Source organism: Terrapene carolina, unplaced genomic scaffold (assembly GCF_002925995.2).
Source record: "Terrapene carolina triunguis isolate 2854851 unplaced genomic scaffold, T_m_triunguis-2.0 Scaffold93, whole genome shotgun sequence".
NCBI lineage: Eukaryota > Metazoa > Chordata > Testudines > Emydidae > Terrapene > Terrapene triunguis.
This window is the reverse complement of record NW_020664444.1, coordinates 2252324-2274919: the sequence shown is the minus strand read 5'-3', so window position 1 is coordinate 2274919 and position 22596 is coordinate 2252324. Positions and strand designations below refer to the sequence as shown.

Genomic DNA, 22596 nt, shown 5'->3' with positions numbered 1-22596 from the left:
CTTTGACAGTAATCTTTGTGACTGTCTTCAGTAAAGTCAAAGGCTTTAAAGTTATTTTCTGCTTGTTTGCCCCTAGCATAAATTAAAGACGATACCGGCATAGCTCCAGTTTCCTTGTGAATCTTTCTAGCAATGCAAAATTGTATTTCCAATCTGTCCATTCTGAACGTTTGTCAAAGCTGAAGTTCTCTGGAGCATTGAAGGGTGGTATGTTGAGACCCTGCAACTTTTGTTGCTTTGTTCCTTCTATCTGCAACCCTTGTTGCTGTTTTCCTTCTTTTTCTGTTCTTAACTTACTCCTGACACCATGTCATGTACCTCTGTACCAGAGGGAGCGTGGCTACAGAGCTTGCTTACACACATCAGATGTGTTCATCATAAGATCCTTTAATGCTCTGCCAGGTAGGACTGAGGTTCATTTAAATGGGGTATTTTACACACGGGGCCACCTAGTGGCTGAACAGTATAATACAGAGTAGCATTCTGTTACACTTGTTAAGAACCTTCCTTTGTCAAAAGTTTAGTCTCATTGTGTTTTCCAGCAGCTCTCACTTAAGAGTGTCAGTGACTAATCCTGTAAGAGCTCTCAGACCACCAGTTACATCTTGCCATTGGATGCATCTCCAGGTTGTTATTCTTCATGGCTTAACTTCTCCTGAAACAAGCCCTTGGGAGGGGTTGATGCTGGTGGCCCTTCTTCCTTTCATGACTTGTTGTTGCTTTGTGATCATCAACTTGCTGAATCAGAGCTAATCAGAGACATCTGTTTCCCTAGCTGTGTCATTGGGCTTATGTTATACCCACTGATTATTGCTAGGCAGTATTTAGCAATATGGATCCTGCATCTGATTGCTTTCTCTTTATTCTCAGCACTTGAACAGAGTTGCCTGAAAGATGTTTATCGTGCTTGGCACTGACTTACAAATTGCCATCAGTGTATTAAGTTTTGCAACAATGAAGTTTTGTGAGTGTGCTAACAGAACATTTCCTCCTTCAGTCAGTAATTACATATCAGCTTACAGTGAGATGATTTAGTCTGTGGCCACGACAACCTTGGGTGACCTCTAAGATTTTGTTGCTTTTCCTGTGACTATAAAACCGGTGAAGCGTAAGGGGAGGAATTTAGTTTGAGGACAATTCCTGTGCAGTTTAAACCACAACAAAAGCACACCTTGGCTGCAATTCTGGGCCATGTCTCCAGGAGATGCAGCATAGAGGAAGAAGAGCAAAGACAGTTTGAATCTATCTTCATCCCCTCAAGGTTCTGGGCTGCCCCAGGGGCCAGTGTAGCCTCTGGCATAAAATTAGAGCAAGTGAGGCATGCTTTATTGTACAGCGTGACTGTAGATCCCCTCACAGCTAGGACCCTCCACCCTGCCCAAGGCAGGCCCATCCTCTAGATTCATTGTTCGTGAAAATAGCAACTTCCAGCCCGCTGAAAAATACTTCTTAGCTTTAGTCATTTCAGCTTCTGCAAATGAAATGTTTGGTTTTGCGACACTTTTCTTAATTATGGAAACTAATGACAAAGCCGTTGTGACAAATGACTTAGCTTTTGAATAGTGAAGTTAATTAATTCTGAAGTTCGATCCTCCATCAGAGTCACCCCCAAACCTTATTAAGGAGTCTGCGTACATAGTGTAACGTAGTGGGCTATGGAATCAGTCCCTGCAGCCTGACAGGTAAAATTCTCCCCAACTCTGAGCTGACTGAAATGAGGAGTATAAAGGATTGGCGCGCACACTGCATTTTCCTCTTGAGCCATCACGCCATCCATCACAGACCTCAGGAAGAACACAGCCTCATTAATGTTTGAAAGAGTGACCAGAAGCAGTTTTGCTTTAGTCTCTGACCTTCAGGAGCCATCTCCCCAAGGCCATCTTTCATGCATTTAATTTGCATTACAATCCTGTTTGCCTCATTATTCTTTATCCACTCCTTCATCAAAGAATTTAAATCAAATCAATTAAAACGTGGCGGGTTGGAGCAGCATCAAACCTTTTATGGTGGCTCAGGCTGCTCCAGCTGGGCTCAGACCATGAAATCTTCCTTAATCTGCCATTAGGTGTCCCTTCATTGCTTCTGTGGCACCTTTGCCATAGAAAGACCTCTTCATGATCTTTCCTCCTCTCACCTGAGGCAGGATGGTCTCGTGGATAAGGCACAGGACTGGGAGTCTAGGTCCTGCTCACAGCTCTACCCCCTGCGACCCTGGGTGAGCCATTGCCTTGGTGTTCCCATCTGTAAAATGGGAGCGATACCTATCTGGTCGGCCTGCTGTGAGGGTGAATTCATTGCTGCTCAGGCAGGAGGCAGTACAGAAAGGATTCCTGTTTCACTCCGTCACTGTTCTGAGCTCAATAACACGTAGCAATAGCGGTTAGTTCCCCGTGAGCCTGACCCAAAGAGCAGGAAAGTCAGTGGAAAGATGCCCATTGCCTTCAATGGACTGCAGTTTCAGGCTCCTTCATCCTAGCATGGAGACGCTATCTTTAGTCTTCTGTCTCTTCTGTCTCACCATTATATGGCACAGCTTTGGTCCCCAGGCTGTGGCAGGAAATATTTGGGCTTCACCCTGTCTGTCTGTTGTGCTGACGCACCAGGTACAAACCTCTTAAAGCAGGAGCCCCCTCGGCCAGAAGGTTGCACTTGTTTGATGCCTAATGTCTGGCAGAATGCTCCTGCCTTGCTTGCACGTGGGTCACGGATGTCTAGAAAGGTGACTGAACTCAGCAGCAGGTCCGTGAAGGCACAAAGCAGGCTGTCCCTACAGTCGAGTCCCATAGCATCACTTACCACTTAAATAATCGTAATGGCGTTTTCAGCGTGCCCACAAACAACAAGGGCCCCTCCCCAAGCCCTAGGAGGTGGGTAGGAATCATCACCACCATTTCACAGATGGGGAAATTGAGAGACACACAGAGGCAAAGTGATTTGCCCAAGGGCTCAGTTCCTAGTTCCTGTCCCCCGTGCTCAACCCTCTAGAGGCCAGAGCAGGTTAGACATCAATGTCCCATAGCTTCATTATTGGCTTGCATGGTTCCTGGTATCTGAGTCTCCCTTCCGTCAATTGAATCAAAGATGTATTGAAATTAAAGCAGGGGGGAAATGATTATCAGTTAAACCAGCTCCTGGCGACTGCAGGATTATTCCTTACACTGTGTTCTCTATTGCTTTGTCAGTTTTAAATGCAATAGGCTTTCACCGCTGGGATTTGTGATGCCACAACCTAGTAGATCTCATTGTTGGGAAGTTTCTCTGTGCCAGGAACAGATCTTCTTGTTCAGGTTGTAAGCTTTGGGGGCAAGGAGTGCCTCTTTGTTATGTGTTTGTTCAGTGCCTGGCAAGCAATGGGTCCTAGTCCGCGACCGAAGCTGTTTGGTCCTACCACAATAGAAATAATAACTAATAATAATAATTAATGGGTGGCCTTGGCGCACTCTCAAAATGGGATTTAAAGTGCCAGGTGGTAGTTCTTTTATTGAGCCAAACTTTCCACCCATGGGCTCCTAAACAGAAGCGCCTCAGTCTCCGTTTGGGCATCACAAATAGATGTTTGGGCACCGAAATGCCAAATGTGAGCATGAAGATGGGACAAAAATGGGACCTGGGCATTTAACGTCTTTTAAATACAAGCCTTAGCCACAGAACAGCACTGGTCAGCAAGCCAGGAAAGAGCTCGGAGAAGAGGACAGCGTACCTGATTAGCCGAGGAGCTTCCAGGGACTGAGGTAAGAATCAAAAATCAGAATGAAACAACAAGACGTAGTCGCCAGAAGAAAGAGGACTCCCAGGTGAATGAGGCAGTCTGGGGAAAGAGGGGGAAGAGTGACACAAAGTACTTAGGAGTGAATTTCAGATCTACCGTCAGAGAACAGAAAAGAAAGACACGTGCTCACAATAAGACTAGTGAAAGTGCAGTAGGGGAGTGAAAACACGGGGCAATGGAAAAGAGCTCTAAGATTTAACGGGCAAGAAGGGTTTGTGGAGAGGACATACCAAGTAGGTCGTAGTGAAGTCTGCTGCTTTGGCTGAACTTTCTGTGAAATATGACTGAAGAATGATTTTAACTGGTTTGAGTAAAGAAATCAAGTACATTAAGCATTGGTATAGTGAAGGAGGAAGAAGTAAAAACGAGATATTTCAGGCTTAACAGGAAACAGCCCTGAAACAAACCAGAGTGCTGGGAAGAATCCCTGCAGCTGAGAATCCTGCAGGGCAGAAGGTGATCCGAGGACCGGATAGGGCTGTTCCAGCTCGAACAGTGAGCACAATCTGCATGACAAGTGTATTGCAGTCTTCTCTTTCTTCTGTGTCTACATGATAGTGCTGTATCTCCACATTATACCTCTGGTATAGGGCTGGTAGCACTGCCTATTATTGATGTTGCCTGACTCTTCCCATTGTAAGACCCTGTTTTCAGTTGCCTATCACTGTGCCAATTGGGCTGAAAGTTTCCAAGCTAGGTGTTTGCGTCAGGTTGAACTTGGCTGGAATGTGTCAGCCAAAACAGTTTAGTCATTTCTGAGAACGAGGCTAATGAGGGGGGAAATACATTGTTTTGTCATTTAAAAAAAAAAATCTGGTGACATTTTTTTTTTATCAAAGAAGTTCTAACACTCCCACGCTTTGGAGCAGGGGCTTGAAATTTGGTAGGTGGTGGCCTTTGTGTCCGGGATGTGCTTTTTGCTACTGTTGTGAAAATCCACCCAAATTTGGTCATGTTATAAGCCTTTGAAAAATCTCAGTTTGCACATGCTCAGTTAACAACCTCTTGCATCTGAAGGCTTCAAAGATTCCATATGCAGTGAGCATGCTCCATCCCCTCACCGCTCCTGGTGCTCACCACACTGTGCATGCTCCGGCTCAGGAGTATGGGGCAATTTAAACTGCACTTTCCCTGTAATTGTTGCTGTGGGCCCAGGTGGGGCTGGGCACCTGAAATGTCAGCAAAGAGCCTGAGCGTCCTGTGTCCTCCCTGCTGGTGCTCAGGCAGCATGGAGGAGAGAGCTGCCTGCCTGCAGCGGCGCCAAGAGACAGGCCCGGGAGAAAGGAAAGGAGTCAACTGGAGCGTGGTGGGACTGGGACTAGGAGTTAGGGAGGACTGGGCATGAGACGAGAGCAGAGGTTGGGAGTGGCTGGGCAGGGAGACTGGGATTGCGAGCTGGGGAAAAGGAGGAGACTGGGACTGGGAGCTGATGAGAGAAGTTGGAAGAACTGGGAGCCAGTTGGTGGGGGCTGGCAGAACACTGAGATGGGATGAAGAGCAGGAGGGAAAGGGGGAAACTGGGACCTGCTGGACAAGAAGACTGGGACCCGATGGGGGGAAAAGGTGGGGGAGGAGAGAGATAGCTGATAGTCAGGTTACTGGGGGAGAACTGGGATGGGCTAGGCAAGGAAGGAGGGGCAGGAAAACTGGGCCTTGGATGGGAAGCCTGGAGGAAGAGAGTAGGATTGGTAAGGCAAGAAGAATGGACCAGGATGAGAAGTCAGGGGTAGGGAAGAGACAGGAGTGGGACAGAAACGGGTTGCAGGGGATGGGGCAGAAGGGGTTAAGCTTGGGGGGAACAGGGAGAAGGCCTGTGACCACTAGAGAACACTCCCCTGCAGAACAGGGGATGGCATCCAAGATTCCTGAGTCTCACTATCAGCAAATATCTGTGAACCCCCCTGGCAAAGTGTGTGCCTCACCCCCCTCTAGTTCTGGGCCACATAAGGGATGACAGCGCACTACTGCTATCAGTGACTCCATTAGCTCAAGGGCAGAGGTTTGGGCAGTGGATCTCCAGGTGCTAGTTCTGCTGATGAGCCATGTGGGTGTCACATGATGGAATTTCTGGTTTTACTTAAAACCTAGGAAATGACACACACCCGTTTACATTCAAATAAGGAGTTATTGCCTTTGCAACTTTAAACATAACAGTTAGGAAACATCAGAATTAAGGTTGGCCGTGCAACCTTAATTCACCCCCTTGCATGTATGCATTATGATACAGACTTTAATTATATGATTACATACTGCTTTTCCACAGGGCCCTGCCTTGTTCAGTGCACAGGATGGACCTGTTATGGGGCTGAATAAGGGTTCTGAATGAAGGGAAGCTGTTGTCTGTAGGCCCCCTTATTTGTTGAAGAAGTTGGAAGGTATGCCGGGAAAGGGGCAGGGGTCTGCAGGAACAGAAGGGACAGTCTCATGGTTAAGGCAGTTGAATGTTGCCCTGTAGTACTGGCGTCTATTCCTGCTTCTGCCACAGAGATACTATGTGATCCTGGGCAATTCACTTAATCCAAACTTTCCACAGAGGGTCACAAATTGCATGGTCCTCATTTTCTCAGTGCCCAACTTGGTACCCTGCACTCCCAGCTGCAACCAAAGTCCGTGGGAGCTGTGCTTTGAACATATAAAGTGCTATATAATGCTGCGGGCTCTGAAAAATCAGGTCCTGTGGACCTCGTATTGGGCATCTCAAATTAGCAGACACCTTTGACCTTCATCTCTCTGTGCATCAGCTCCCCAACTGTAAACTAGGGCTACCACCTCCTCCTCTCCTTACAGATGGGCTGGGAAGATGAATTAACTAATATTTGTGACGCGCTCAGATATGACCGTGATGAGCCCATGAGGAAATTAATAATTCTGTCTTCAGAGCAGGGGTTCAGTGTGGTGCAGTATATAAGGCCTAGGGCCATACACTGAACAATGAGGATAAAACAAAATAAAATGACTCTGCTCACTGCGTACCATCCATCCTGTGCACTGACTTAGGCAGTGGTCCTCTGGAAAAAGTAGTATATGATCATGTAATTAAAGACTACCATATTGCATATGTACAAGGGGCCAAGTTAAGGTTGCACCGGCAGCCTTAATTCTGGTATTTCCTAACTTTCGTGTGCTTGATTTTGCAACCTTAATAATATACTTTTAACATTGTTTTGTGTGTGTAACAAATACACATACTTACACACATATGCATATGTGTATAATAACCACTGTATATATTGTATTGGAAGCAGACTTTACCAGGTAAATCATTAGTTTCCTTATCTCATACACACAGCCTTTAAACAGCTATTCTTTTACTGCTGGATATGCTAGATGTTGGTTTTTAAAGGTTGCATGAGTCATAATCTCATCCAACCAGCAGCAAAAAAACTTTGGAGATATCTGAGCAGCAGACAGAGAGAGAATTTTGTAACTAGGGGCAAGTAAACAATCAAAAGCAGTATGATTGGAAAGGCATTTCTCAGTATAATTTCCATGGATGGGAACTTGGCTTTGGTTTTGGGCTGTGGTGCCACTTTAGGGAGGTGTTAAAAAGCGGTAACACTAATAGGACATTGTTGATTAGCCATTGATAGATGCTCTCTCTGATCTGAGTGTGTAGGAAAAATCCCCAGATGGAATGGTCTTGGGGATAAGGCACTAAACTGGCACTCAGGAGAGCTGGGTTCTGCCACAGACTGCCTGTGTGACCTTGGGTAAGTCACTTCCTCAACGGGTGCCTAACTCCTCTTTTCTTCTTACTAGTTTAATCCAGCATCTGAAACATCGGGGAAGCATCTTCTCAGAACAGTCTAGACCTCATGGTGGTGGTAAAGTTAGAAGTCAGTTAGAAAATTAGCTTTAGAATGAGGGGAAAATGCAAAAAGAGGAGCAACGGAAAGCAGGTCTTTCCAGCGGCAACAGGAAAATGCCCCATTATTTGGAACTGGACAATCCCAGATAGGGGTCCTATGAAGAAGACAGGAATTGTCGGACTGGATTAGATCCAAGGTCCATCCATTCCAATGTCTTGTCTTAGGCAGTGTCCAGCACCAGCTGCTTCAGAGCAAGGAGTAAGAATAGTGAGTTAGGCAGAGGTGGGATAATCTGCCCTCCACATTAGGTCCCCTTCTAAACCCTAATATTCAGACCCCTTTCTAACATTAAAATTCTTCACACCCACGTATCCCTGGCCTCCCATGGAGACACTCAGGGCCGGCTTTAGGCCAATTCCACCAATTCCCCCGAATCGGGCCCCGCGCCTAAGAGGGCCCCGCGCCCAGTGGCAGGGCCACCCAGAGTGGGGGGCAAGTGGCCGAGAATCCCTTCCCTGGCTAGAGGCGCCTTTTTAATTTTTACTCACCCGGCGGCGCTCCGGGTCTTCGGCGGCACTTTGGCGGCAGGTCCTTCACTCGCTCCTGGTCTTTGGCGGCACTTCGGTGGCGGGTCCTTCAGTGCCGCCGAAGACCCGGAGCGAGTGAAGGACCCGCCGCCGAAGACTCAGAGCGCCGCCCAGTGAGTACAAGCCCCGCGTGTTTTTTTACGTGGTTTTTTTTTTTTTTAGTCATCCCTGCCGGGGCCCCGTCAAAATTGTTCGAATTGGGCCCCGCACTTCCTAAAGCCGGCCCTGGAGACACTGGGGCATGAACCATCACCTCCTGCCTGCAGGGTGCAGAGAAAGAGGAACCTGTCTCCTCCGCTGTGAGCCGCGTGCCCTACTACTGCAGCAGAACATGGAGGGGCAGGCAACCTTCCACCTTCCCCTAGCACCAATCAGCTGACCAGTTGAAACCTGTAAAAGGAGAGGAGGTGGCAAGCTGCTCCAAATTGCTCAAGGTAAGTGGGTGTGGGAACCACTGCGTGGGAGAGGGATCCAAAGGAAGGCCTGGTTCGAGACTCTTCATGAGACCAGGAGTGAGGAGGTTTCTAGGGGTGGTTCTTTTCCCCTGAGACCAAAGGGAGGAGGAGTCTTCTCAGCCCATAGTCAGGAGGTGGAATGGCCAATCTGCAGGGCAAGCAAAGCAGCGGCTGCTGTTGGAAGCAGTCAGGACAGATGCATGTAGCAATCAGCTAGGGGTGCGGCTGAGAGTCACACACACCTGGCAAATTGGATCTTTTGATTCCCCATTAGGACTTTCCAAGAACGTCTCCTTCCTTTGAAGAAGGTTTAAAGAGTCTCCCTGTGAAAACTAGTTCCAAGCAAAGAGGCCTGGGAGATTAAGGAGCTACTTCTCCTGCTGAGATGGAGAATCAATACAGCAGCACAGAGGTGAGTGTTCCAGGACCTTCAGCCGGACTGGGCGGCTGCTGTTCTGAAACACAAGCAAGGGCTTGTTGGGTGAAGAGCAATTTAGGATCTCGGGGGAAGTTACTGGCAGGTTCACGGATGATAGTCTGTGTCAATGCGAGGACAGGAACAATCTTGTTCCAAAGTGCTACTCGAGTGGGAATTGACTGGTTAGTATCTTATGCAGCATAAAAAAGGATTTGGCCTCTTGTCAGCTTTATTTAAAATTGTAACCAGTGAACTAGAATCTATATTGGAGGAGTGGGTACAACAGCATTTGGACAGACAGAGGCAGCTGCCACATCCCAAAGATAATGGGACTCTGCAAGATTTATAAGGTCAGACCACTCAAACTGTGCCAGGGGCTTGGGAATAGCTACAGGTGATGCTGGGGCCCAGATGCGATGGGGTCAATCTCTAGTCAAGGTTTTTCTGTTTGAAGCACATGTATGATATGGGAGCATTAATTACACTTGGTCACGTGCCACCTGGCCTGTGAGGCTCTCAGTGCAGTTTACAAACCAATCGCTTCGCTGCACAAGAGCCCGGCTGTATCTAATCTAGTTAAGCACGTGTCATGCCCCACCACTGCAGTGTGTAGGTGACCCCTGGAGTAGGAAGTTTTATACCCACTTTACAGATGAGGACATTGGGGCACAAAGAGATTAAGGGCCTGCTTCTGGGGTGTGCTGTGAACCCATCCTCACACAGGAAGGCTGTGGGGGGGCTGGGAATGGAACCCCGTCTCTGTGTATCTATGGGGTACCTACCCCTGTACATAGGGTTGGAAGATTTTGATTGGTAAACGTAGATCCATGTCAATTTTACCATCCAGAGACAAACTGACACACATATTTCAATTGATGGTAACTGAAATTTACAGCTAGGCCAACTAAGAACGATGCTGCTTGAGAAAGGAGGGGTTTGATGTAAGGCTATTTACTTTGTGTAGTTTGACGAGTTGAGTTTGAACAGTTACACAGCTTTCGCTTTTTGAATCTCAACATCTCCTGTCATTAAATAATTGTCTGACCTCCCCTCCCCCAACAACATTTCCTTCAACTGTGAAATTTTACATCTATAACCATTCTTTAAAATCTTAAAAACCCATCACTTTGCGCAACCATGAAAATGTAAAGTGTTAAAAATCTTTAAAAATACTTCGCAATAAACCACTATTATCCCTTGAGCTGGTAAAACCCTAAACACCAAGTTGTGCCCAGCCTAGCTCTAGGTTAAGGAATAGTGCGCATACCCCGCACAGGCAGGGGTTGCGGGGTTTAGTCCATAGTGGTTGTGACCACATCGCGGGGGGAACAGCACCCGCCTCACGGGTCCAGCACTCTGGGCGCCATCCTGCAACTGGCCATGACTTTCACCGCTGTCCAGCGTTCCCACTGCCCCTTGCAAAGTCCTGCAGGGGCCTGGGCTGGCGGTGGGGCTGCTCAATCCCGGGTGGCGGTGGGGGGCAGGGCAGTGGGGGGCAGAGCGGGGATGGGCAGGGGCAGGTAAGGAGAGGGGCAGGGCAGTGGGGGCCAGAGCAGGGAGGGACTGGGGGCAGGGCAGGGGGCGGGGAGGGGCAGGGTAGTGGGGGCCAGAGCAGGGAGGGACTGGGGGCAGGGCAGGGGGCTGGGTGGGGCAGGGGGGACCATGCACCGGCCCGGCTCGCAGGGGGCTCGTGCTGAGTCTGGACCAGCGGGTCCCACGGAGAAGCCAAGTGCCCATCTGATCATGCGGGCGGGCGGGCTTGCCGGGGGGGGGGGGGGGGGGGGGGGCACGGGGGGGGGGGCGCACGGGCACGGCCCCGGGCCCAAGCAGCGCACGAGCTCCAGCAGCGGGAGCTGCTATGGGGCGGGGGCGGGGTGTGTCGCCGCCGCAGCCAGGCACCAGTGGGTGGCGTCTCGTGAGACGTGCGTGCGTGTGAGACTAGTGAGGTGTGTGTGTGTGTGTCAGGCTGGGGCTCGCCGGGTGTGTGCGCGGACTTGGGGCTCGCGCCTTGCGCGTGCTGCCCGGAGCCCCCCCAGCAGCCCGGGGCTCGGACCCAGGACCCAGCGGCCGCTCGCGGTGTCAGCGCGGGGCTGGGGAAGGGGCGCAGCCGGGCCCCGCTCCGTCCCTCCCAGCCGGCTGCCCCTTTAAGGGAGCTGCCTCTGCCTGCAGCCGGGGCTCATCCTCCCCGCATCGCTTGGCTCCAGCTGCTCCATCATGAAAACTTGACTGGCCCGTCGGCGGGGCCGGGAGCCGGGCGGGGAGCTCCGCGCAGGGGCAGGCGGCCGGGGCGCCCCTAGTCTCGGAGGGGACGTGGTTTTCTCCCCCGAACTCCCAGCACAATCCCCGCGGGGCTGAGGGGAAGGCGGAGCCGGCAGCTGTCCCTCGGGGGGTGGGGAGGACGGGAGCTGTCCCTCCAGCACCCCCGGGGGGTCAGTAGCGCTCCCTCCAGCACCCCGGGGGGTGGGGGGACCCTGTGCCGGGAGCTGTCCGGTCCCTCCAGCACCCCGGGGGGGTCCCTGTGCCGGGAGCTGTTCCTCCAGCACCCCGGGGGGTGGGGAGACCCTGTGCCGGGAGCTGTCCGGTCCCTCCAGCACCCCGGGGGGCCCTGCGCCTTTCCTCTGCCGCTGTTGTCCTCTCCCCCCGCCCCCCGCGCCGGCTGTGGGTGGGACCGGGGCGAGCTCCCGGAGGGGCTGGGAGCGGGTCCATCTCAGAGCGGTGCCTCCTTCCCCAGCCCCCCGAGAGGAGCTATTTTTGCAGCCCTCCCGCCCCCGACACACGCACCCCCCAATCTCCACCTCTCTCCTGCTGCCTCTGCCTTGATCGCGCCAGTGCAGCCGCGCCGCGGGGAGGGGGCAGCCGAGCGGCTCCCGAGCCGGGCTCCGACCCACGGGCACCGGGCCGGGGACAGCGATGCGCGCCCGGAGCCCGGCTGCAGCTCGCCAGGCGGAGAGGAGCCCGCGCCGCCAGCCCTGCCCCTCGCTTCCCCTAGGGCTGGGGCCGGCTCCAGCGGCGCTGGCCTGAGCCGGGCGGGCGAGCAGCGCCCCGCCGCCCCTTCCCCGCGCCCGCGGCCGGCGGACGATGAAGCAGCATGAGGATGTGTGACCGAGGCGTCCAGATGCTGATCACCACCGTGGGCGCCTTCGCAGCCTTCAGTCTCATGACCATCGCGGTGGGCACGGACTACTGGCTGTACTCCCGCGGCGTGTGCAGGACTAAGGCCACGAGTGACAATGAGACCAGCCGCAAGAACGAGGAGGTGATGACCCACTCGGGCTTGTGGAGAACGTGCTGCCTCGAAGGTATGTCCCCAGCCCGCGGCGGGAGCTGCGGGGCAGTCCGGGGCTGTCTGGCTGCAGGGGGCTGAGGGGCCGAGCCCTTGTGCGGCTTAGCCCCGCTCTGGGGGGACATCGAGTCACGGCGGGTGCGATGGGGGCTTCTCTTCCCCTCGCCCGCTTTGCTTCCCCGCGCCACCGGCCAACTCTTACCCCGTGTGCGCTCCAAGTGTCCCCGCTGCCATTGGAGCCCGCTTCCCGAGCAGGGACACGCGCGCCTGTTTAGATCCCCTTCCTTCCCCAGCCACGCCAAGAGAACTGACCCCCGTAATATGGGCCTGGAGCCTCCGCGGCTGGGGCAGGCACTGTCCGCAACACTGTGGCCGGGCCTTTAAGGGTGAAAAGGAGAGAGATCCCTCCCTCCCACTGCAGACAGACGCACAAGAAAGAGCCCAGCAGGTTTCCCATGATTGCTAAATCAAGTTTCCGTTTTAACAAGACCTGTTCTCGTTTGGTTAAAGTGAAACTTTTCTGCCTGGCACCTGCTTCCATAGAATCACTGATTTACTTACATCTACTCTAATCCCTGGCTTGGAATATGGGCTGGGAGTTAACACTTTCTAGATACAAATACAGCCAGTGGAGGAAATTCACGGGCAGTTTCTGTCTGGTCTAGGCGGTGATGGTTCCAGGCTTTGGGTGGGGCATCTCTCTAGTTCTGGGGGAGTTGTGGTGAGTGGTTGAGAGCCCTGATGTTCCGAAGACCGCATGATTAGAGCTGCTCCTAATGCCAGGCCTGTTTCAGCTTTCCCACGATGCCGGTTTGGGCACCACGTACTTCTGTCATTTTCCGAACCGCTGCCTTGCTGCCCTTACCAGAGAAACAGCTATTTTAGGATGGGGAGGGCTATCCGTCTCCCTTGATGCCCAGGCTCCTTTTCTAATTCAAGTATGAATGGATAAATAACACACAAGCAGGTCAAGTAGTGATGTGCTAGGGAAGACCCTAGTCCCTGTTCCAAGCCATGAATCGGGGGTCTGGATAGATACTCTCCCCTAGTCCAGTCTTTGCTGGACTACAACTGGGTGATTCAATCCATTAGACCAGCAGGTCTCAAATTTTTGTATGCTGAGCCCTCTTTCCAGGAAACAGAACCAGTCACACACACCTCTTCTTCCTGACCATGTTAGCTGGGAAAGGGACCACACCTCACACTCCAGGAAAGGCTGCATTAGCTATTGTATCTGGAAGGAAGCACCTACCATGCCCACCTGCCCACCAGCGCCCCCACCACTCACTGGAATCCAGTTTCCCAAGTCCATAAATGTCTGTGTCAGAACTTCACTCTGTAGTGTACTCCATGACCTCCTTGCCAACAGCCGGAGCAGTGCTCCTTTCTGTGTTCTCCATTGGCTGCAAATGTCTCCAGCCCAAATAGGCTACAAGCTCCAAAACTGAGTATGCTGCATCTACATAAGCTGCCACTTTTCAGAGTTATGTCTACCGAAAGTTATTGCATGCTATTTTAATTAGGAACAGAAAATCATGATTAAGTATAAATTTGGCCTGAATCCAAGCACTAATACCTGAGCAGTAACCAGTGAAGAGAGGAGCCAGGTTGGGAAGTAACTTTAAATAAATTGCAGCAGACGGTTCTGTAACCACCAAATAGGTGTGTTAAGCTGGTACTTAGACATGAATGGCCTTTTACAGCACAAAGCTCCATTCGTCTCCCTGCTATGCACCTTGTAATGGGGAATTCTCTCTCTAACTGGCTAAATAAGCTGTGATATTTCTAAGGTGCCTATTTCCTTGGTGTCTGAAAGTGCTCAGTACTTGATGACAAGTATATAAAACGTGTTCCTTCTTTTTGTATTCCGTGTGTGTATGTGTAAATGGTATTAAAAGCCTGAGCCAACGTTCATTGAAGTCAGTGGGAGCATTTCCGTGGCTTTCCATGGGCTTTGCATTAAGCCTTAATTGTATATAAATGAATCTGTGGTTAACGGTCACTCTTTTGGGGATGGGGACAGGTAAAGGGGGAAAGAACCAGGTGTGTGAAAAGTGTTAGGGAGGCACAAGGAATGTCTGAAATTCTTATTTTTGTGTGTGTTACATTTTTTTTAAATGACTGTTTTTGTGCTACCCTCACTGATGTAACTCCCTGCTTTGGAACAGACCAAGAGAGAGAACGGGGCTGGGTTGTTTTTAGAAATTAGACCCCGATCTCTTGTGTAACACAGTCAATAAGGTGCCACCCAGCATCAAGCTGAAGCGCCAATCTGAATAGCACAATTCCTTCCCCATAGGTCAGGGATGAAATCGGAGATGACTAAGGAGAAGAGTGCCTGACATTGCACTGATCACTCCTATGTCGTATTCCTGTCTTCCCCCCTTCCTCTTGTCTCTTGAGGCCCCAATCCTACAACTGACAGCTTCGCAGTGGATTGCTGCACCAGGACATTGGTTTCAATCCCCGGCAGTCTGCCTGTGCAGTATTATTTGCAGGGCTGGGGCCTTTGGGTAGGGACTCTGTCTACCATTGTGTTTGTGCAGCAGCCACTACCATGGGGCCTCTATTCTGACTGGGGCATTACTGGAGTAATGGCCAGTTTGGCCACCGCTCCCTTTGGCTGGTTTTGAGCCCGTGGCTGAGCTGCAAGGGACCCTTCCCTGTTAACCACTGAGCCACGCAATGCTCATGAGTAAACTGCCAAGTCCAAAGGCAGTGGAACCGCTGGAGGGGCCTGGCCGCACAGCGCTGGATGCTACAGGCACCGCCTTGATATTTGCCTGAGAAACTAGTTTGTGTTTTGTGCTCTGTTAACTGATCTGATGCTAGAAAAGACAAATTTGCCTCCAGCAAAGTGTGAGCAGCAGATCAACATTCTCAGCTAGATAGAAGGGGACATTTTGCTGAAATAAAAAAGCTCTGAATTTCCTTCTCTAATTCAATATATTTTGTCCAGCTGTTATGTTAGTCACTTTGAAACCCACCCGTCTCTGCTGTGCAATAAGATGGCTGTTAAGATAGTGCATGGAATACTTTTTATGCACAAGATATACTGACTGGTTTCTAAGGGAGATATCTCCTCAATCATACCTGAAGTTATATATATTCATTTTCCTGGATTGGAAATACTTGAATTTTGCCCTATATCAACACTCATTGGAAATGAAAATGGTGAGCCCAAAGATGCAGAATATGCTGTTAACATTAACAGGTGTTTTCCGTGCGTGGGACAGAGAACTTGTCTTGAACAGTTCATGCTCACGGCCTTTTAATGTATTTTATGCAAAGAAATTAAATGGCAAACTGCTCCATGTTGGATTTTCTCCACCTGTGTGTTTATGGTAGATTATTCAAATGGCCAAAGAGAGTGTTGAGTTTGTACTGTCTCTCTGATGCATTTTAAATATATGTCAGTTATACATGCACAGTAGCTGCGTGGGAACAATTTATATCACATGACTGTAGAAAGCCCATAGGCAAAAGAGGATAAATCTTGAATGAACCAGCAAAGGACCTATGTAGAGACACCCACACTGGAAAATACAAATTAATGGTTGACTCGTTATCTAGAGTCTAGGCAGGAGTTCACAGACTACCATGCTAAGGTGGCCTTTGTTTTAAATTGCAGTGTTTGAATTTTAATGATCACTTGTAGAATAGGTGAATATCTTATGAAGCTACCTTATTGTGCTTCTTGCTCAAACTTGACAAATATATTTTGTTCCTGTGCATCCTCTTTGGTGGTTTATAATACATTGTTTTTCCTCCTCTTTGACTTCATCGTTAATATAGAAAGGGGAAAATGCACAGAACTTTTATAGAGAAAAGGAAATAGTTGAGCTGGGCTTTGGTTCCTGAAAAGTAACAGCTGTTTGGTTTCCATCAGATTTAATTTAACTCAACAACATTAAATATAGTGCTCCTAATTGTTCTCTTCCTTACGCTGGTGTCAATTGGGAGTAACTCCAAGTTATTACAGAAGTGTAAACCAGGTGTGAATGAGAAGACAACCAGACCCAGTTTGTTTGAATTATCCATATTTTAAGCACTGTCTTGCCTATTCATCTTTCTCAGGCACCTTCCTCACTACGCCCAGTCCCAAATGCAGGTCTCTCCCAGTGTAACCCTTAGGAGCACCACCATCTTTCTAGAGAGCCAAAGTTATTGCTCACCTTCTTGATGTGAGAGTGGCTAAATGACCTTTCTGTAGCTGACCCTGTTGTGGCGTTACTGGTTTAAGTAGCATAATCCTCACGTAACTGGGTTTCATACCCACTGCACTAGGAAGCTGAAGACCTCAGGCTGCTCATTGGCTGAGGTTGCCCTTCTGGATCATGGACTGGTCCATCCAGCTCAGTATTCTGCCCCCAGAAATAGCCATTGACCTGTTGCTGCAAAGGAAGACAAAAGCCTCCATAATGTATCCTGATGGATAGAAATCATTCCTGACCAATGAAGGTGATCAGCTGTGCTTTCATTACAGTGGGGTATCCCTTGTTCATTTGCTCATCTCTCACAATTAGATATGTTCATTAATGGTCATAAAACTATCTAGTACTATTTTTAAAAAATCCTGCAGCCCCACTCACTGTCACAGTGGCCTCCTGGCTCTGCCCCTGAATCCCAACGTGGGCTGTTTTTGCAAGGCTAGTAGCCATCTGGCTGTTAATATCCTGTTCCCATACTAGCTAGATGCCCCAGTGGAGATCAGACTCCGTTGTGCTAGGTACCTGTAGCAGGGCAGACTCTGTTCCTGCCTCTTTGCACTACAGAAACTGGCTCAGACTCTACTGGTTGTGTATGCATCATGCCCCGTCTTTGAGCTCCCTCCACCAACACCTTTAGACTGTGCAACAGCCTATTTACAACATCCAAAGGGCTCATGGTCTACATAGACAAGGGGCAGAAGGGCAAACAGGGACAGGTTGGCCCCTAAATATGAAGTATATGTATTGCTGCTTTGGACTGTATTCTGTTTGAAGATAGCAAATGAAATTAGGTTGTGATCACTTGTACCTAGGCAACCATCATGTTTTAGTTCTGTGATCAATTCATCTTTATCCATCAGAGTCAGGTCTAATGTAGAATTACCCTGAGTTGGTTGCCATGCTTTTTGTGTTAGAAAGTTATTTATAATGTTTAGAAGCTACAAGGCAGCATGAGACCTGTAGCACATGTCCCCCAGATAACACAATTGTTCTTTCTATATATTATAGATAGATGTTTAAAGAGCTGCTTATCCTGTTCCTTCATCTGGTTTGATGTCTGTAATAGAGCCCCATCAACACCCTGTCTTGTGATTGACCAGTTGGAACACTGATCCATAAACATTCCAGTTCCTGTTCTTCTGGGTTGTCAATAACTCAAACATTGGCAATGGTATCTTTGATGTAGTATCACCGCGGCCCACTCTATTGTTCCTGAATAGGGTTTATCCAGTGACTTTAACATTCCAGTCATGTGACTGTACTCATATTGCACTTACTTACAATGAGGATCAACCAGTCCCCATCAAGCTCTAGGTTTGGGGGAGAATAAAGGTGGTATGACAAGGTGTATCAGGTCCTTTGAGGTCCCCTGCTGGAGGCTTCTGGTTCCTACCACACCCCACCCCAGGAAAGCAGCAGTGAAGGTGGTCCTTCAGGCCTTCCTAGAAAGGCTGCAGGGAAGTAACCAATCAGAGCACAGCAGGCTTGGATAAAAAGAGCGGCAGGGCCTGAGCAGGTCAGTTCCTGGCTGGGGTCAGAGGGGCAAGGATGGATGCTATGGCCACAGGAGCCTCAGAGAGAACCAGAAGTTGAGTTCTGGCTGCATTTTGCTTTCTGCAAGTAGACTGTGGACCTGAGAACTGTAACCCTACGGGCTGGGGTGGCAGGGAAGAGACCCAGTGGGAAGAAGCCCAGGGAAAACAGCAGCAGCTAATTGAAGGAGTTAAAGGGAGCAGAGCATGACTGCTGTTCATAGGGTCCCTGGGTTGGGATCCAGAGTCGTGGGTGGACCTGGGTTCCCCCACCAGCCTAAGGGGAAGTGGCCTAAGCTTGTTTAGAAGCCCAAGCAAAGGGCTGGAATTTAAAGGGCTTAGGGATGGAGCTGATGACCCTGGTGAGGGCAGACAGACTGTCTAGTGAACTCTTAGTTACCCCCCAGAAGGGAACTGAACTTGAGAGATGTCCTGGCTGGAGACCTGGGGCAGTGAGAACCAGTGAAGACAAAAGGTCTCCAGGGAGAACTCCCTGGGGGCGCTGCTCTAGAACAGGGCATAGAAGGACTTAAAGTTAGCCCAGGAGGGGCTGAGAACTGATTCCGGAGACGGGACTGAAGACACTAACAAGGGTACAGTGATAGTCCTAGCTGGACCTTTGTTACCCCAGGAGACATTCATTTATGCATATTGACTCTGTGTGACTTGGCCAGAGGGCTGCGCCACTGAAGACCTGCCCGGCCAGGTCGGCAGCTGACGGGGCATCAAGAGCAAAAAAGAAAAACCGCAGTACCACACCCAGCCCATAGGAGGCACTCACGAGAGGTGAGTGTCCCCCCGTGACAGGTGGTTCCAGTCCCACCCCCTGTGTTTCTGCACCAGGTGTATCACAGCTGGACTAAAGACTCGAGCCCATGGCCTCCAACACACAAGTAAAAGTCTCAGTGGAAGCGGGAAAGTGGAATTCCTGGAAGTTCTGATTTTGGATTGTGGTTAAATAGCAAGAGCCACAGACCATGGTTCTGAAGGGAGTCAGGTCACAAACTGCCTGCCAGACCCAGGACATTTCAAACATGCCTGTGCTCAAATACCCAGTTTGCCTTGAACATCCATGTAGCCAGTATTTACCCAGAGGGACAGATTGCTTTAACCTGCTCCTGAGAACTAATCTTTGAGAAACTGTCCTGGGGAAGGGTTGTTTTCTTTCTTTTTGATAGAGGCCTGCAGTGTTCTCTATTAGAACGGCGATGTGTTTATATGGCTTGAGTACCTGTATTCAGGGCTGTACAAAGTGACAGCTTCCACATTGCCTGCGAGCGGCGCGGGAGGAGTAAAAGAGCAGTCACTGTGATGGGTGAAAGTGAAATGTGTGCTGTGAACCAGCTCGGAGTCGGGCATTGTATAACTGCATAGGAGCGGTGTGTCGTCTGGCATCTCCCGAGCTGTGACTCTTTAATAGTGGTGGAAGTCTGCATGTGAATGAGGCTTATGTGGAATTTTTCCATGTATGGTCGCTGCTTCCATTACTGCTGTACACAATTCGGGATGGCTAATGAAGGCTGAAAAATCCCGAGTTGAGGCTGATTGCTGTGGGATGTAGCATTGGTTTTAAAGGGAGAAGACCCTGAGGATTATTACAGGAGAAAGGGATCCTCCAGGCTTTACTGCTGTGAATAGATGGGGGATAATACGCTAACTTCCTGGTGGTTAGAATACAGAGATTCAGATGAGTGTGGTTGAATGGTGAGAACATGGCAATAGGAGTTACAACCTCTCACTCTGCAGTCGTGTAACCTTGTGCAAATCTTTGCACTTCTGTGTCTGAGTTTCACCATTTGTAAAATGGGATAATGACACCTACTTCTCAGCAGGGCTATGTGGGTTAATCCATATTTGTCAAATGCTTTTGAATCCGTGGATGGAATGTGGTCTAGAAGTGCAAACTGTTATTGTTAGTCTAGGGAATATACAGACAACTGGCAGAGAGTAACCCATTGAGCTGAGATGTAGGTGGGATCACCCCGTGCTCTCTGTAGACACGGCGCATTTTGTACTGGCACAGGGGAGCCAATCACTTCAGCATGTGGATCAAACGCTTGCAAATTACAAAGGGGAGTTTTTGTTCTAAAGCTGTCTTGAGTAGGTGATGCCCCAGTTCCCACCTGGGGATGATTTAACTCAGAAGTCCATCAAACACCTTGAACTAAACTCGCTGCTATTGGAATTCCACTGATTGAAACGGAGTCACCTCCTGGATGGAGCTCAACCCTTCTCTCCTGCCCTGGGTGTAAAACAACGGCTACTTACCAAGGCACAAGTATCCGGCTTGAATGTTACCCCCACATTTCTATATATGCCGTGTGCATGCAGGGAGGCCGCATTATCTAGTGCACAGAGCACTGGGCCTGGAGTCAGGAGGCCTGGCTTCTATTCCAGCTCTACCTGTGACCTTGGGAAAGTTGCTTTCTCTCTCTGTGCCTGTTTCCCTTTCTCCTCTGTTTAGACTGCAAGCTCCTCAGGACAGGGACTGTCTCTTGCTGTGTATATGTGCAGTGCCTAGTTTAATAGAGCCCTGATCTTGTTAAAGGCATCTCCAAGCTCCTGTAATATTAGTAATTAATAAAATATATGGAGTCGTAATTGCAACAACTGCAAAGAAAGAGTAGCTATTAATGGAATGATGTCAGATTGGAGGCAGGTCTCAAGCGGGGTTCCATGGGGATCTGTTCCGGGGCCAGTATTGCTGAACATATTTATTAATGACCTGGATGTAGGTATAGAGAGCAGACGGATCAAGTTTGCAGATGACACAAAGCTGCGGGTGGGGGGGGGAGGGAGAAGGGAAAGGGGTTTGCCAAAACTTTGGGTGCTAGAGCTAAAATTCAGAGGGACCTTGATATATTAGAGAACTGGGCTATGGACAATAAAATGAAATTCAACAAAGACAAATGTAAGGTGCTGCACTTAGGGGAGAAAACCCAAATGCACAAATACAGAGTGGGGGATAACTGGCTTGACAGCAGCATGGCTGAGAAGGATCTGGGAGCTGTGGTGGATCCCAACCTCAACATGAGACTGCAATGCGATGCTGTTGCAAAAAAAGCAAATGCATTTTTAGGTTGCATTAACAGAGATATAGCATGCAAGTCATGGGAGGTGAGACTACCACTCTACTCAGCGCTGGTTAGGCCTCAGCTGGAGGACTGTGTCCAGTTTGGGTCACCAATGTATAGAAAGGAAGTAGAGAAACTAGAAAGGATCCAGAGACGAGCAACAAAGATGATCAAAGGGCTGGAATGCAGCCAGATGAGCAAAGGCTGAAGGAACTGGGTATGTTTAGTTTGGAAAAGAGGAGATTAAGGGGGAATATGATAGCATTCTTCAGATACTTGAAAGGCTGCTACAAAAAAGACAGAGAAAAGTTGTTCTCTCTTGCCGCAGAGGGCAGGACAAGAGGCGTTGGGTTCAAACTACAGCAAGGCAGATTTAGATTAAATCTCAGGAAAAACTCCCTGACTGTAAGAACTGTTGGCCAATGGAGCAGATGCCTCAGGAGGTCGTGGAAGCTCCTTCACTGGAGGTTTTCCAAAGGAGGCTGGAGAGCCTCTGTCTGGGATGGTTTAGACCCAACAAATCCTGCATCTTGGGAGGGGGTTAGACTAGAGGACCCTGGCGGTCCCTTCTAGCCCTGGGATTCTATGATTCTAATAATGTATGATAGAAGCCTCCTTTTACTCAGGTAGGAGTGGATAATAGAGGCTGTTAGTTTTGCGTTGCCAGTGTTGGGGCATTGTCACAGTTGTAATGTTGTGAGGCTGTTTGTTTTAAATTCCTATTTTTGCTCATGCGAACCAACTCTGGTCCTGGGCTTGCTGTGCAGCACCTACTTAACGCATTTAAAACAGCTACTGATCAGTGCAGAACATATTGTGATTTTACTTCAAAAATACCTAGATGTACATTTTCAAAAGTGACTAGTGCTTTCTGGATGCCCAATTTGAGATACTTTAAAGGGGCCTGGTTTTCAGAGGGTGGGAGCTCACCTCTTTCCAAAAATCAGGCCCCTTTCAGGAGTCCCATGTTGGACACCCAAAATCACCACTTTTGAAAGCCAGGCCTTTTGAAAATAAATAAATAAATAAAAAGGACTATAACACAAAAATGGCATCTGTGTCCCAATGTAGCCACAATGCGCTGTGATTGTTCTGGGTATCTTGACAGGAGCGCCGACGAAATGGCCAGGATGTTAAACTCTGCTAAGTGTCTCCTATATCATACTAATTACTGCTCACATGGATTTTCCCATGGATTTTTGTAATGCACGTAATGTACACTCCAATAAATTGACATTAACCTCATTTATCAAGTTAATACAAAGGTTTTTTTAAAACGTATAAATAGTTAGCACCACTCTGCGGCAACCACACGAGGGCTCTCTTATAGAGAAGGGTGTCAAAGTGCATGGTTCACCTTGTAAATGACCCTCTCATAATAAGACAGAAAATATCATATTGCCTCTATATAAATCCATGGTATGCCCACACTTTGAATACTGTGTGCAGATGTGGTTG

At 49.2% G+C, this 22596-nt stretch overlaps 1 protein-coding gene across 1 annotated transcript in view; it reads left to right on the top strand.

Annotated features, from left to right (window-relative positions):
- The first annotated feature begins 12126 nt into the window (after positions 1-12126).
- CACNG3 (calcium voltage-gated channel auxiliary subunit gamma 3) overlaps positions 12127-22596 on the top strand; it is a 68300-nt gene continuing 57830 nt past the window's right edge. The window contains exon 1 of the mRNA XM_024217854.1: positions 12127-12337. Within this exon, the coding sequence (XP_024073622.1) occupies positions 12127-12337 (211 nt within the window). The remainder of the gene's footprint in view (positions 12338-22596) is intronic.